A 15,728-nucleotide genomic window follows, 5' to 3' on the forward strand; every position below is an offset into this window, starting at 1 on the left:
AAAAACTTTGATCAACCTTTTAAGTAGTAATTACCACTAATTTTTACACCCGAATCGTGCTGGCTGGTTGACTCCCCGGCCAGGGTCTGTTCATTTTAACTGATCATTCACCGGAATTTTTCTACAGCAACCGTTTTCTAATCTAATAGTTTATGGGTTCTAAAATATGACTGGTATTTTGTACGGGGCCATGTTTTAGATAAATGATTTATTTGATATTTCAGGTAAGACGGACTATCAACGCAAAGGATGTTTCCAAGAACGTCCGGAATCCACATCCAATTTCAAATTCGATGCACCACGCGTTCTTTTCAACCAATCAGCAGAAGCCAGAACCCGATATTCCGATTGGAATACTTATATGCCCGAATTGGTTTGCAAATGTGCAGAAGAAGCGAAGAAAGAGAAATTCTCACATTTTGCCATTAGAGATCTTGGCGTTTGTGTTTCCAGCTCCACCGTTTCTGATTACTATAATGAGGTAGGATGGCTGCAATCCATTGAGTTTAAAGCCGAATTGTAGAGGCAAATCATCAAAAAGTGAAGCCTTAAAATTTTGCACTGCATTTCGGATGACGATTGAGTCTAGCACTTTCTTTGCTTTCGTGTTTTAAAATTCGTGGCAGTAAATGATACCTTCAATCTGGAATTTGTATCAAACCATATGGGTCGCGCGCGCAACTTACGTAGGAAATGAGTGATTTCAAGCTTTACATAAGAGATTCAACTCTAGATATCGACTACAACTTACGCCTGTAACCTGTCCAACTCCTAGAAGCATGTTTAGAATCAGTTACATGTTAAGGTTCAGTAGTACTTTATATGCTTTTAGATTCTATACTTTATTGAAAACTCAATATCGATCTCCGCTCATTTAAATATGTACTGCTTCTTTCGAAGTATAGTGAATGAACCTTTACTGTTATTTAATCTTGTGTTTTTTCTGGGAGATTATATTGAATGCTTACAATGCTATCATATTCTTATTCTTTTAGAATGGAGGCTCAACAAATTGTATTTCAAAACTTCCAGAACCACCCACCAACAATGGAACATTCCAGAAATGTAAAAATCTGGATATCCATTGTACTGGATTGGATGTCAAAACTGGCTTCCTCTATGGTTTGAACGATGGTAAGCGAACTTACCTTTTCTGTTCATCAAATTTTCTATCAGCCTAGTATGTAGGTCTCTTGCCTCTGCTGTACTTCTTAGTGTGCTTGACTCAAAATCAATCAGTTCTTTTTTAGTCGGAATGGAAGATTTCAAAAGTCCTGGACATATAAAACAATTGTAAACTATAAATAATAGCTCATGCACATTTCTACTTTTAACTTGAGTTTTTCTGATCTAGCCTGCCCGTGTTGAATCCCCAATATTCCTTTTGACCGAAGAATTTAAAGACTTTTAAATTATGCTCTTTCTTTCAGTGCAACCTGTTCCATGCGGGTACACTGATTGGTCAGGTTGGACCACGTGCTCCAAATCATGCGGTGCTGGATCACAAGAACGTTCCCGAGAGGACAACAACCCACCGGCAGCTTTCGGTGGCGCTGTTTGTAATGAAACGTTATTTGAGAATCGGACCTGCTTTTTACAGCCTTGCCCAAGTAAGATATTCTTCTTTCAAATTTCTCGAAGTTTAACGCGACCTGAGCCCTTTCGTCTACCTCCAAGAAGCGATATGAGTTACTTCTCCTTTTACAACTCAATATTTTCAGTGTTTTTACGTTGCTTAACCGTTGAATTGAGCCATAACGTGCTTTTAAACAGTACACAATATCTATTTCAAGGGATTTTTATTTACCTTTCCATTTTGATTTACTCAACCTAAGAAATATCTCTTACTCCCTTTCACAAATGTTCTTTATCTTACAGTTCCAGGGAACTGGGGCCCATGGACAGCTTATACCACGTGTTCAGTGTCGTGTGGAGAGGGTGTTATGAATAGAACAAGAGAGTGCAATAACCCGTCGCCAGCGTATGGAGGTGCACCTTGTCCTGGAAACGATACCGAAATGCAGAAATGTCAAGAAGGACCTTGCCCAAGTATGTACTTTCATTTTCTAAACATGCTGTGAAGTTATTCTAACGGAGTAATGATCGAATTGTCGAGGTTTCAGCGCCTCAAATCAGAGATCGTGGTACGAATTCTCGCTTCTTTCGATGTCCCGTTTAGTTCTTAGATATTCGAACGGACTGTAGACCATGTGAAAAAAAAACAATCGAAAACCACCACTTTAGATATCCTTATTTCTTTAAGACACATGTCCTTAAGAATATCTGAAAAATTTCATTTTTATTTTTCCCAGTTGACGGTAACTGGAGTGAATGGACGGCGTGGACGGGTTGTTCCGTATCTTGCGGTTACGGATCACGTGACCGGGAACGTCAATGCAATAATCCGGAACCACAAAATGGCGGGAAGAGCTGTGAAGGGGAAAGCAAACAAAACATCGATTGTATACTACAGAACTGCACTTGTAAGTTTTATTCTGTCTTGATTATTTTGTTCTTTGTCCGTAAAAGAAAGCAAAACATTCGGAAATAGGAATTTATGTGGGATATTAACACGACATTTGATATGCGAATGTTTTTTTTTCATAATAGCTCAACCAAAATAAACTATTTACATTGATTTCTTTTCGGTTCGCAGAATATTATACTGAAAATTAACTCAGCGCTTATTTTTCTCGTTTCTAGACCCACCAAGTGAATGGGGACCTTGGGGACCCTGTCTACCGGCATGCGGCCCTGGAGTGCGTCAGCGATCACGCGATTGCCCGAAATCGCCATGTCACGGTGATCTGGTTGAAACAGAAGAATGTGAAAATCGACCATGTCCTATACGTAAGTATTGTTCATTGTAGACTTAAAATAATTTATCTAAATCAAAGCTACTTGATCTGTTTCGACCCTAAACCCACAAGAAGTTTGGGTTCTAGTTAACTGGTCGAATGATATCAAATGTTGGTGTCTGCTTGAACTTTTTTGATTTCTTATTCTCTAGCTTTCCACGTTCATATATCTTTTAATACAAGGATTGATGCGTACAACGAGAATACCCTAAGATTTCCACCTTCACAGTAGCTTCGCAGTGAAAAAAGATAGAAATTTGAAGTTTCTTCTACTTTTATACGAAATGTCACTTTGTTTTCAAAAATTGAACAAATTTTTTGCGTCCTTCAATTCTAGTACGAAAAATCAAATATTAATTCGAATTAGTAAAAGAGCCATCAATTTATTTACAATTTTTGACTACACTTACAAGATATGTGTAAACGTCTCCTAGTTTTGTTGTAAAATATGATTTTGGCAAATCTCGAGCCATAAGATGGATTCTGTATCTTTTTTTACAGCTTGTAGCTTGGTGATGGACGTTCTCTTCATTGCGGACCTGTCAGGAAGCAACAATCAACATTACGATACAATGAAAGATTTTATAATCGAAATTGGAGAGAATCTAAACATCGGTTGGAACAGAAGTCATTTCTCTTATCTACCATACGCCGAATATCCAGTCCCTCGAACCGACAAATTGGATTTCTTCGATAACGTTCAAATACGAAGTTTGACGAATCCAACTAAAGAACAAGTGACGAGTTATTTGACCAATGTTGTTCATCCTACAAGCCAAGGAATGGGTAAGAAAGAACGCTACAAATTCAGAATCCTCAAATTTCAATTGCACTCAATATGTTATTCTTGATATGCGAAAGTTATTTTTCTAACGGGTTTTAATTACAAAATGATAACGAGTTTAAGATTTACGTTAAGAGTATCAAGCTTTCTTATTTCATGTATTCACTACAAGTTTCTCTTTTGACCTGTCCCAATTTATGAAACAGAATCCAAAAATTGATTGATAGGGGCCTTTCTAGCCTGGAAGAGTATATATGTACCAGAGTGTCTCACGTTTATAACAGCGTAGTACGAGTTTTGAAATTTCCCTAGCTCTTTATTAAATCAGGTTAGGATAAGACAAGAACGTTACAAAAATCGCTTCCAAATTCCATTGTTTCAGGTAAAACATATCTTGCAAAAGCTTTCCATTACGCAAACTTGACCATTTTCAACGAGACGAACGGGATGCGCGCGGACGTCAAGAAACTGGTCATCGCTCTGACTGATGGGAAAGAGAGTGATCACGGAATGCTATTCTTAGATGATCCGACGCCTTCACTTAACGATTCTGCTAGTGCTTTGAAGTTGAGAGGTAGGTCTATACAAGGCTTAAATCTGAAAGATACCTTTTCTTCTTTCACCAATCTCTCACAATCTTTATTTGGGTTTTGACGACATTTTCCTTATCCTGAAAACTCGCCTAGTGCGTTAAGCGAATTATTCTCATGACCTAAAGTCTAATTTTTAATGAATCCAATATTTTTTTTATTTTGACCCGCCTAATTCATACATTGACACACAATTCTAATTTATTCATTCTTTATTCTTTCAGGAATTCAGATTCTACCAGTAGCGACAGGGAGTGACATAGACATGGGCAATTTGGAGAGCATTGCGACAGATTCAAGTTACATCTTCGTTGTGGATGACATCAAGAATATCAGCAACCATATCCATACCATCGTTAACAAGAGTTGTGTTTGTAAGTATCCCAACGTTCTTCTAACGTACATCTAACGTTATATGAATGCTATGGACATTTGATAGACGTTGATTTGACGACAAAAGGTCCAATCTGAAAAAAAAATTGTGTGAGAAAATGAGAACTGTTTTATTTGTTGTCTTGACTTGAGATGAGTCCTTTTGTCATAAAAAAGCGGTCCAAGAAAGCCAATCTCAAAATTCAAAAGGTAGAATAGATTCCAAAAAATAGATTTCTAAGCTGGATATTTTCCTAAATAGATACTAATACTAATGGAAAGACTTAAGCAAATTATTAACATTTTCATATTTTTTCTCGAAATCTCGTACTGGAGAGAGAATCTCAGATTGCTTTTCGTTAAAAAGTTGATACTGTTTTATTTGACAGACCAACCACAATGGGCACCATGGGGCACGTGGTCATCTTGCTCCGTAACTTGTGGGACTGGAACTAGATCACGTGATCGGGCGTGTGATGGCGGGAAAATTGGTGACGGTGAATGTAAACCTATTGATGCAGCAAAACAAACAGAGAATTGTCAAGCTGGAACTTGCCCAGCAGGTACTGTAACTATTTATTTTTCCTGTGGTTTACTTTGTCTGAGGTTTTCGCCATATTATGTTCAATGTACCTGTGTTATTAAAGCAACCAATCACATCCATCCTAAGGGCTAGTCTTTCACGTGACCCCAACTGTCACCTGGGGATCTCGACCCCGCTACATGGTATAAAATTTGATTTATTATATTTTATCAGACGAAAATTTTGATAATGGAGAAATCTAGTTACTAGCTCAAGAAGATAGAGGTACTTACCATTTGACTGTTGATAAGATGTAAAATGACTTTGCTCTTCAAATTGTAGCCATATCATGCAACCGAACGATGGACCTTGGATTTCTGGTTAATTATTATGACACTGTCACCAACGAAACCAAAGAAGGAATGCTACGTCAATTCGTCATCGACCTCGCTTCATCATTTGATATCTCCAAGACAACCACTCACTTCTCTTTCATCCCTTTCTCTTCATTCCCTGGAGACTTTGATGTCAACCAATGGTTTAATTCTCCAGTTGTTGCTGGTTTGTCGTCTGGTGATAAGAAAGCACAGAAAGCTTACTTGGAGAATCTGATCATGCCTGATCGTGACGGAACAAGAGGTATACAAATGAAGCCATTCTATTGGTTAGAAGTGACGTAAAACTTTAATGTCGTTTTGGAGCAAAATGGAACCATAGCGTTTAAACGTGGTCTTAATAATACTATATTAATTTTCTAATAAACGATTACCAGTATACCTAGAGATTTGTGAGTTGACTGGTATTGCCTAGCAATATCCGAAATTCGATGGTCAGAGCAAGGTTTTTTCAAAAAAAGATTTTGGGACCCTTTGAGAAGTTTTTCTCCAAATTTTGTTACTCACGGCACTGGAGAAGAGTTATCTACGATTTTCTGATTTTGGGACTCTTACTGTTCGTGAATTTTGTCACTCCTGTTATTTAGTTGTGATTAAACTTCCACGATTGTAGTATATGCAACAATTATTGCAACAGTGTGTCACTTATTGTTTATCGCACACACGATTCCAAATTTAACAGAGTAAAACTCCGACCTTCCCCCCTTTTATACCATATCAAAAAGGTATTTCTAATTTTTGAACAGTGTAGGAATTCAGTTGTTAAATTTCCTTATTTTCACATCTATTAAACAGGTCAATCTCAGGTTGGGCGTGCGTTGCAAAAAGCCCGCGATAAGATGTTCGTCGCATCAAGCGGGATGAGAAATACTACTGTAAACGTTCTTCTCATGATCACGGATGGGAAAGAAAATCCTGGAAGCTTTATCGATGAACCTCCATCAACACACATCAAAGCTCTCCAAGATCAAGGTATGTTTTATACTAGCCAGTGCTAAATTTCCCGTTTGCTGACACAACGAAAAATTGGTGGTCGCCTGCGTCGTTTGGTGCAGGCTTGGTTTTCATTCGGAACTGTTTTTACTTTTTATCTCATCTATCTCCTCGTTCATTTACTCGTGAACTATTTTTCTTGTTTACAAGTCATCCTGACAATACTGCAGATTTCCCACGCATATACAATAGCCCGTAAGTTCTTTGAAAATCATAAAATCTTATTAAAATTTAGTTTCACCATTTAATGACATTTTTCGAATTCACCTTTTACAGGAATTCAGATCTACGTAGCTGCAGTCGGCTCCAATTTAGTGGAAAGCAATTTACAAAGTTATACATCAACTGATCGTATTTTCAAATCTCAAACATACACTGAAGCCCTTCAAAAACAAATCATCGAAGCTATTTGTAAAGGTAAGTTTGTCGCTTCCGAGATTTTATGATATTATGATATTTTATTAAACCCATAAACAATAAATCAAGAAAATCGTCAGCAGTTCATCGATTTTGTTTTTTTCATCAAATTAACCAATAGTAATTTTTCCTTTAGTTCCCGCTGAATGGGCACCATGGGGCCAATGGTCCAGTTGTTCAGCCACTTGTGGTAACGGAACACGCACGCGCACTCGTGATTGTATGAGCGGTAACCCTGGTGATGGCAACTGTATTCCTGCATCAGCCAATCAGGAGCAAGATGCTTGTTATCTTGCGCCATGTTTAACACGTGAGTAATCTTAAATTTTGTGGACTTTCTCATCTTTTAAAATGTCTCGAAATCAGGAATTTTTCGTGTATCTGAATATGAAGTTTATTTCACTTTGTAAGAATCTGAATTCTACGGTGGTAAGGGCTGTATCATTACGTTGTTATAGGGTCACTTATCTAGCGTAATAGCGAAATAATGACTCTTTATTTCTCTTTCATTCCATACAGCATGTCCAGTAAAAGTCGATTTAGCTTTCATCGTTGATTTTTCACTATCTGTCAACGATGGACGAACAGAACATGAACATTTCCTTGATATGCAAGACTTCATCGCTCGTACGGCTACCATCTTTGACGTCGCCCCTGGCAACACCCAATTCTCATACATCCCTTTCAGCACTGTAGCAAATGACCTCCCTCATCAATGGTTCAATAATCCAGACTTCCAGAAAGTCAAATCTGGCGATAAAGCCGAACAAGAGAAATATGTGATGAATGTCGTCAAACCGCTTGAAAACGATGCCAATATGGTCGGAGGTACGTCATTAAAAATTTCGAAAGAATATCGAAGCCATTTTGACACAAGAGTTTTTACAAAACATCTTGTTTAGCTTTTAACTTTAAAATCCAACCTGCTTTCCAAAAGTCGCTCCGGGTTAACTCGCTCAATCGACACAGCGTGTGCTAGATAGTGTAGAGTTCGGGAGCGTTTTGGTTAACAGAGGTGAGATTTAAGAAGAGTGTACGGTAATTACGTTAACATGAGCAATATTTATATTCGCAATGAATTGATTCTAGGTTACACTTTCATGAACCGAGCTCTCAAGCTGGCTGACGAAAAGATGTTCAACACAGCGTACGGTATGCGAGAGAGTGTCAAGAAAATACTCATCCTTTTGACGGATGGAAGAGAACAAGAACCCCAAGAATCCAATACATATCTTAAGAACATCAAAGACCGTGGTGTTGAGATCATTTCAGTTGCAGTTGGTACAGAGGCTACAATCAATCGCACTAGACTTGAAGAACTCGCCACAAATGCTGGAGATGTTTACGTTGTTTCGACTTATGGAAACTTTAAAGATCGAATGGAAGTGATTGCTACTGCTATGTGCACTTCTGCTGGTAAGTATGTGTTGTCTTTTAAGGAGTTATCGAAGTGCCATTTATCCAGCAAATTGGTTTTAGGTTTTCTAAATTTATTATGTTACAACATGCATTGATTTATCGAGTTAAAAAACACGAACTTGCTTATAAATCAAAGTCTATTGTTCTTGCTATAAAAAAACGTTCAGAAATGTCGCGTATACCAAATATTCATATTGAGTATATCTTCTTTTTTCAGAAGCGCCAGCTGCCACTCTTGCACCAACTACCACTCTTGCACCCACAACTACCACTCTTGCCCCAACTACCACTCTTGCCCCAACTACCACTCTAGCCCCTACAACTACCTCGACCACGCCCTACACGCCTTACCATTGCGGGCGTGAAATTGACGTCATTCTTCTTATTGATGGTTCAACATCGGTCAAACCACATTGGGATACCATCAAAACGTTCATTACTAACCTGCTGGAACGCTTCGATATTGGCGATGACGCAGCACATTTTGCAATCGCTCTATATTCATCAGACAATCACCAGAGCCTTGTACATCCATTGAGTGGTTTCAAAGATTCCCTTGCTTTCTCTATTTGTAAGTTCTATAATAGGTCATTCCGTTAATTCCTCCGCCCATTTTTTTATTCACACTCACACAATCATTCTTAAAATATGGTTCTTTATACGTTCATCTATTTATCCATTCTATCCTTTTCTCTCGACATATTCATATTGTCTTTTTTCCCTCTACACAGTTGAAATGGAACCACTGGAAGGGAGCACCAGGATAGATTCAGCTTTGAACTACGCCAATGATCACATCGTCAAAACACAACCTGATTCACGAAAGAATATTCTTGATGTTGTCGTCCTGGTAACGGATGGTGAAAGTGACCCCGGTAAGTAACATTGAGTGTTTTTGTTCCGTGCAACAAGTCTTTTATCCAGTTAAATCAAGTGTTTGTTTGTCCCTTGAAATGATAAATTCTTGTTGGTTGAAAAGGTAAAAACACTTTCTTTTAGCAAAGAGATCGGCGTCGTTGCCCCCCCCCCTCATTTTTTTTTTTGCAGACTTCTCATATTGAAACTTATGTACATTATTAGAACAATTTAATACAGACCAAATTAAACCATAAAAACTATTTTTCTCCCATAACATTTTTAGGGTGTTTTGAAAATTTTTCTTCGTCGCCTAACCATGGGTGGGCGACATTTTTTTTCTCCAAAATATTGGTCTCCCCACTCCAAATCGCTCAACCGGGCCTATGAAGGAAGTATTACAAGATAAATTATTTGAAGATTCTGTCCTCTGTTAACATAGGTTTGTTGATAAACTTTTATACTTTAGATATAACTAAGTACAAGTGTTAACGAACTAGATTTTATCGTCTTTTCAGCTTCCAAAGACAAATTAGAACCAGCAGCGACAGCTTTGAAAGACAGTGGAACACATATTATATCTGTTGGCTTGGGAAAAGAAACTTCATTCGATGAATTACGAAAAATCGCCAACTCGCGTGAAGCTGTCTTTGTGCTGGAAGATTATGATCAGATATCATCTTACGTGGACACACTTGCTAAAGGAATCTGTGAAGGTATGGCTTACATTACAAATTCTGTGAAGGTATGGCTTACATTACAAATTCTGTTTAATTTTCCTCAACACAGTTGTTTAAAGTCATTACATCTTCAATTTAACAAAGTAGCAAATCGTGAAATTCTACATTTCTTTTTCATTTTAGGCTCGATTTCAAGCTCTGGTGGAACAGTTCGTAAGTAGTTAATTCCCATCGACAATATCCAGAAGACCTTTTTACCGACTTTTCTTCTTTGGTTATCCGGCTACTTTTTCATCATAAAGTGAATCAGTTGTCCAAATATGAATAACGCAATCTTACAGCCAATATTTTGGCTTTTGCAACCTTCTTCTGAGTTTGATTAGCAAATTTTTCTTTAAAAAGCGCTTTTATGTGTTTAATAATTTAGGAAACCTCGAGTCTTTGGAATGCTTTCAACGAACTTGCACGTTTTTTATGAAAACATCGAAAAACTTTGAATCCTTCAGACGTTCTTAACTTTTTCAGTTTTAAACCTCAAAATGTTCTTTAACTGTTTTTAGACCATTTTTTCACCATTTCGAGTATTTTCGTGCGATGTCCTAAGAAATTGGGTGCCTGAGAGTGCTTGCATCCTTAAAATGTTCTTAACTTGTTCTTAACATTTTGGCCATCAAGGCCTTATGTTCTTATAAAATACGTGTATCTGTCCTTATCTCAGAACACAACGGTTACATGTGTGAACCAACCATGTCCATCAAATTTGATTTGGTTTGCGACAAAACACTTTTCGACGAATCAAGAAGTGGAAACAATGGCAAGATGATTGGTCAAACAACGCTCTCAAGTTTGTTCATTTTCGACATATATTATCGCAGGGAAAATTTTTAGTTTACCTGCCTGCATCTCTCCTCATATTCTTAATGATGAAAAATGACGTAACCTTGAAACCACTCTTCGTAACCTTGCCATCTAGAGTCTATACCAACTAACCTTAATTGCTCGCTCTAAATTACCATAAACATTTTCATTTTATTCTATACCCAATGCCAGCTAGCTGTTGTAAAAATTGACGTAATTTCAGCAGATATTACAGTGGCGGACATCCTAAACTTAAGCAGTAGATGAGTTACTGTATGGAATTTGACGTATACATTAATTCTAAAGAAATTGCCAACATTTTTATCAGCGTGTCAAAGGAAGACAACTTTTAGAAACTCTATTGAATTATGTTTTGTATATTTTCCCTCCTAGGTAACAATGCTGTCTGCAAGAACAAGATAGTGTTAGCAACCGGAGGTGCCATCCAATTAGATGGTTCAAACTTTAAAAATAAACCCTTGGACGGACTTACTATATCATCATGGATTAACTTACATAGAGCTAACCATGCACAATCAATTTTCTCCGTTCTCAGTGTAAAGAAAGAAGGTAGGCTTTAAAGACTCAAGTTTATATTAAGCAGTTATCGGACAAAGTCGAATCCAATACTTTTTATATTGGATGAGACTGCGTCCAAATAAATGGTTTATTATCCGTTCATCGCTAAAATATTTCTCGTTTTCAAACATAATTCCAATTTATAAGCTCGTAAATCTGGTTTCTTGGTAGTTTTTTATTCAAAAGTCTTATTTCTATTTTGTGACGTAACGTCAAAAAGAAGATGCTCAATTGTCATTGAACTCGTTGTGTGACGTCAATTTTTTAAATATGTAGCCTCCATTGAAGCTATATATTCGAAAATATTGGACAGCAAAGAAGCCAATCAAATGTCGCTATTTACGCGCGTCGGATAATAATACCATATATGTAGACAGTAATATTCTTAACGTATATTTCTTTGTGTCTGTTCTATTTGTAGATTTTACTGTACTTTTAACAAAAACTTCTTTTTCTCACCATTAATAGAACAATATGCGTTGGAGATCACATCTAATGGGGCTGTCCATTTCGCTATCAACTATGGAGCGAAACCTGTCTTTGTAATGAACTCGATCAACAACATGTTCAATTTTGAAGAATGGGTTCATGTAGCTGTCACATATAACCTCAAGCATAACAAGGTGAGTATATTGCTAAGGTTACCACGACCTTAATCCCTTAACTTAAAAAAGCATTCAAAACTCCTAGAGAGTAGAAAAATTATTTAGTTTTCTTATTTTTATCGTTAACTGTTAACACGTTCGTTACGTAGTCTTTTTCAGAAATTGAAATTTTAACTTTCTTGGAATTTTATGGAAAGTTCGACTTTTTTTAAATTGTATACAAATCGACGCACAATTTTACGTAGCTTCCAGAAATGCAATAAAAAAGTAAGCAAAAAAGTTTCTGTAAAAGTTATGGCTCTTTGAATTACTACTGGTATTTAGACTATCTTTTTAAAAAAAGTTACCATTTTGTTTCTTTACCAGGGTAACATCTACATCAACGCAAAAGCATTAGCAGATAACCAATATACAAATGACCACGTGACAGCTGACCTGCCTCTCCTGCCCTCCGATTGGTCTGGACACTCAGCATTCGGTCACGTGGGTGATGAAGCAAGCAAACAAGTGGTTGGAGGATCACTGGATGAGATTTATATCTTCCCATGTGCGGTGGATGCTATGGATATCAACAGCATCAAATCACATTGTGATCGATACGGTATGTTAGTTCATTTGCATTTCACATTTGCTACTTTAATCGTAGAAGTTTTAGCGAAACTAATTTTAGCGTTTTAGCGAATCTACCCTATTTTCGCTCGCTAAAACACGCCAAACCGATAGATCGCTAAAATTTATCCGCGCGAAATTTCTGGTTATATTGCCTCGATACATTTTCATTAATAGGAAGGGTTTCAATGCAAAGAAATGCTAGAAAACGAATTCAATCAATAATGTAATACGAGTATTCGCTTAAATTTATCCACGCGAAATTGTTTGATATCGTGATTCGCTAAAATAAATCCAGAAAAAATCAAGATTTTCCTGACTTAAATTAGTCTCGCTAAAATTTCTACGATTAAAGTATTCAAGAAGAAAATATCTCCCGATAAAAAGATTTTACAAAGTCAACCCCTTGTATTTGTAGGTAATTTTAAGGTATCTTTAGGTTTTTGTAAGATTCCAGATAACTCGCCCATCCATTTCCTCTCTTTTTAAAGACCTCCTAAAACTTTTCACTGAATTTCATTGACTACACTGGATTTTTCAGGATTTTCGGGGAAATTTAATGACAAAAGAGATTTGATAATGTAGGAACTCTTCTTTAGTCTAATTATGTTTTCGCCTTTCAGAACCAAGAGTGCGAGCGCATGGTGGTATCAAATACGAATTATTCGAAGACACGACATACAGTACACCAGATGAAATCGTGAAATCACTAGAAGGGAAAACGCCCTTAACCACCCTCTACCAAGCCACTTTTAAAGCGCCGCCCTCTAACCTCCTTGGTGCCGCTTTAGATAAGATTGGAACTCGCAAGTTCCAAGCAAGGCTTTCTGGGTATTTTTATCCACCTATCACAGGTTCGTTGAAGCAATTACTTTTTTAAAATGTGAAAAATTTAGAAATTTTGCGCATAATTCAACAGCTCAAAGACTAACAAAAACAAAAAAATCGTTATTTTTCATCACCTAATGTCGATAGTTTCGAAATCATGGCGATGTTAGAAATCTGTTATTACTGCATTACCCATCGCAAATTATCCCCGTTATCGTGAAAAAAAGTTGTTTCCAATGATTCTTTAAATCTTTAGCGTTAAACATGATGGATTTATTGAGAATTTTTTTTCATTCAATTTCAGCGGAATATGTGTTGAAATTTTCATCGGACAACAAAGGGATGTTGTTCATGAATACAGACACACCTTCTCTACCTTCCACAATACAACTGAAGCAATCCACCACGTCAGGGTAATTATGGAGTTTTATTTTATATCCAGTTCATTATAATTTAAATAACTTAACTTTATGAGATTTACCTTCCTGAAACTGACATGGTTGGTCGGTCGGTCGGTCGGTCGGTCGGTCGGTAGGGACGACACACCCCTTTCTTTTTCTTACAGAACTTCAACACAAGTACACGCCATCAACATGACAGCCGGTGTACCCTTCTTCATCGCACTGTATCAAGATTCTTCTGATCAAAAATTCAACGCACAAGTCGGGGTAGAAGCTCGTTGCTCTAACGGTGTCGGTATCTTGGACGATGACGTCATTCTGAAGAAAGACTTGGTTTATGAAATGCCACGTAAGTAGATGGGGTTTTCTTATATTTTCCATCAAATAACTCGCTAACATTTTTGTCTTGAATACCTAAGAACACTATTGGTTACTGAATGGCGCTACCGTTAATATTATGGTCTGTTTATGGTGTTTTAGATTTAGAATACCATGTAATTACTGTATCTTCAAATCAATTCTGAAACTTCTGACTTGAAATTAGTCCAATAATGGACTTTCCAAGCAGTGAAAAATCCCTAAGAAAATATAAAAGTAATTCTATTCTCTCTTTCTTAGGAAATTGCTCACACATTGCTCAACACGTGCGAGACGCACCGGACGATAACTACAACATTCTCTTACAACCAAACTGTCAACCGACCACCGTCTACTGTTTTAACATGAAAGGATCCACCGATCCGAACACAGGCTATACTGAATATCTTCCACTCGATTTTGCCGGTCCAGATAATAATTATGCTTACTACCACCGCCCACGATTGGTCAATTTTAACACGTGTTCAGGACAAGAAACGGCCGAACCGAGTGAAACCGAAAACTTCTACGGACAAACTTGGTAAGTGAAGTTGTGTGCCAAACGAGTTAGAAAGTTTGATATTCACTAACACATTACAGCTTAAAAATTTGTAGTTAGAGAAGCAAACCTTTCCACTTATTTCTCCTAATCAATAAACATAAATATTCGGTATCTTATCTATCCAGATTTAACCCAACAATGACTTTGTTTAGAAAATTTCGCAGTGATTTCTAGTTGTAAGGTGTAATAGAACATTAAGGGACTAAGTGATTCCTTATGGTTTGAAATCAAGAAAATTATTTTAATTTTTCATTCTCTCAGGTTCCGACGTGTTCGGCTTACGTTGTCCAACATGTTACTCGTCCGTGATGACTATGCTCACGCTTATACGTCCGGTAATCACGTAAAGTACGGAACCGCTGGTGATTGTTATTCCAAATCTACGGAAGATTGCCGTAAAGGTCGTTTCAAAATAAACTTTAAAGGAACGGGTGTTCATATGACACAACGCCAATGGGTGGCAACTGGTACGCCCAAAGATATGGCGGAACGAATCACACAATTCCAAAACTCACCTGATTGGACAGAAGTTTCGGCTCATTGTGGCGGATCTTGTGCTGAATGTGAGCCTAGTGAAGGACACATCCGTATTGAGCCTGATATCTGTTTAGCGCCAAGCATAAAACGCACCGCCCTTGAGAAAGGCAAAAGTCGGAGACGTTGGTTCAGCCGAATTTACGGATATTGAAAAAGGTGAAAAAGGGTAAGACCCTGTCATATGTTTAGTTTGAATTGTTTACAATGAAATTAACTGAAGCAGCAAAGTAGATTATTTTTATATTCCTTAACACAAAGAACGATTAGCCTTCCAGTAAGGGGCACTATGTAAAATTAAGAATCTAATTAAATTAAATCCAATTTAAAAAAAAATTAAATCCAAATCGAATTTTAAGCATTATGTAAAATTTCATAATTTTTATTTTTAAAAATATTTTTTTTTAATCATATTTTAAAATTTGAATCGTAAAATTTGATAAAATTAATGGTTTTTACCACAAAATTGATGACCATTTCCTTTTTTGTAAAATAATTTAAAACTTAGA

General features: G+C 37.0%; 1 protein-coding gene across 1 annotated transcript in view; it reads left to right on the plus strand.

Moving 5' to 3' along the window:
• LOC136821251 (uncharacterized) overlaps positions 1-15,689 on the plus strand; it is a 42,041-nt gene extending 26,352 nt beyond the window's left edge. Inside the window, exons 45-73 of the mRNA XM_067077483.1 lie at positions 225-481; positions 996-1,134; positions 1,431-1,610; positions 1,879-2,049; positions 2,313-2,483; positions 2,704-2,850; positions 3,360-3,644; positions 4,025-4,216; positions 4,457-4,606; positions 4,994-5,167; positions 5,470-5,766; positions 6,318-6,494; positions 6,792-6,932; positions 7,069-7,242; positions 7,452-7,760; positions 8,022-8,348; positions 8,569-8,922; positions 9,083-9,226; positions 9,725-9,922; positions 10,070-10,099; positions 10,605-10,730; positions 11,138-11,314; positions 11,792-11,946; positions 12,295-12,529; positions 13,161-13,391; positions 13,670-13,778; positions 13,931-14,115; positions 14,385-14,664; positions 14,947-15,689. Of these exons, the coding sequence (XP_066933584.1) occupies positions 225-481; positions 996-1,134; positions 1,431-1,610; positions 1,879-2,049; positions 2,313-2,483; positions 2,704-2,850; positions 3,360-3,644; positions 4,025-4,216; positions 4,457-4,606; positions 4,994-5,167; positions 5,470-5,766; positions 6,318-6,494; positions 6,792-6,932; positions 7,069-7,242; positions 7,452-7,760; positions 8,022-8,348; positions 8,569-8,922; positions 9,083-9,226; positions 9,725-9,922; positions 10,070-10,099; positions 10,605-10,730; positions 11,138-11,314; positions 11,792-11,946; positions 12,295-12,529; positions 13,161-13,391; positions 13,670-13,778; positions 13,931-14,115; positions 14,385-14,664; positions 14,947-15,373 (5,942 nt within the window). The 3' untranslated portion in view covers positions 15,374-15,689. The remainder of the gene's footprint in view (positions 1-224; positions 482-995; positions 1,135-1,430; positions 1,611-1,878; positions 2,050-2,312; positions 2,484-2,703; positions 2,851-3,359; positions 3,645-4,024; positions 4,217-4,456; positions 4,607-4,993; positions 5,168-5,469; positions 5,767-6,317; positions 6,495-6,791; positions 6,933-7,068; positions 7,243-7,451; positions 7,761-8,021; positions 8,349-8,568; positions 8,923-9,082; positions 9,227-9,724; positions 9,923-10,069; positions 10,100-10,604; positions 10,731-11,137; positions 11,315-11,791; positions 11,947-12,294; positions 12,530-13,160; positions 13,392-13,669; positions 13,779-13,930; positions 14,116-14,384; positions 14,665-14,946) is intronic.
• The last annotated feature ends 39 nt before the right edge of the window (positions 15,690-15,728 follow it).

This window comes from Clytia hemisphaerica, unplaced genomic scaffold, assembly GCF_902728285.1.
Source record: "Clytia hemisphaerica strain Z4C2 unplaced genomic scaffold, Clytia hemisphaerica genome assembly, whole genome shotgun sequence".
Taxonomy (NCBI): domain Eukaryota; kingdom Metazoa; phylum Cnidaria; class Hydrozoa; order Leptothecata; family Clytiidae; genus Clytia; species Clytia hemisphaerica.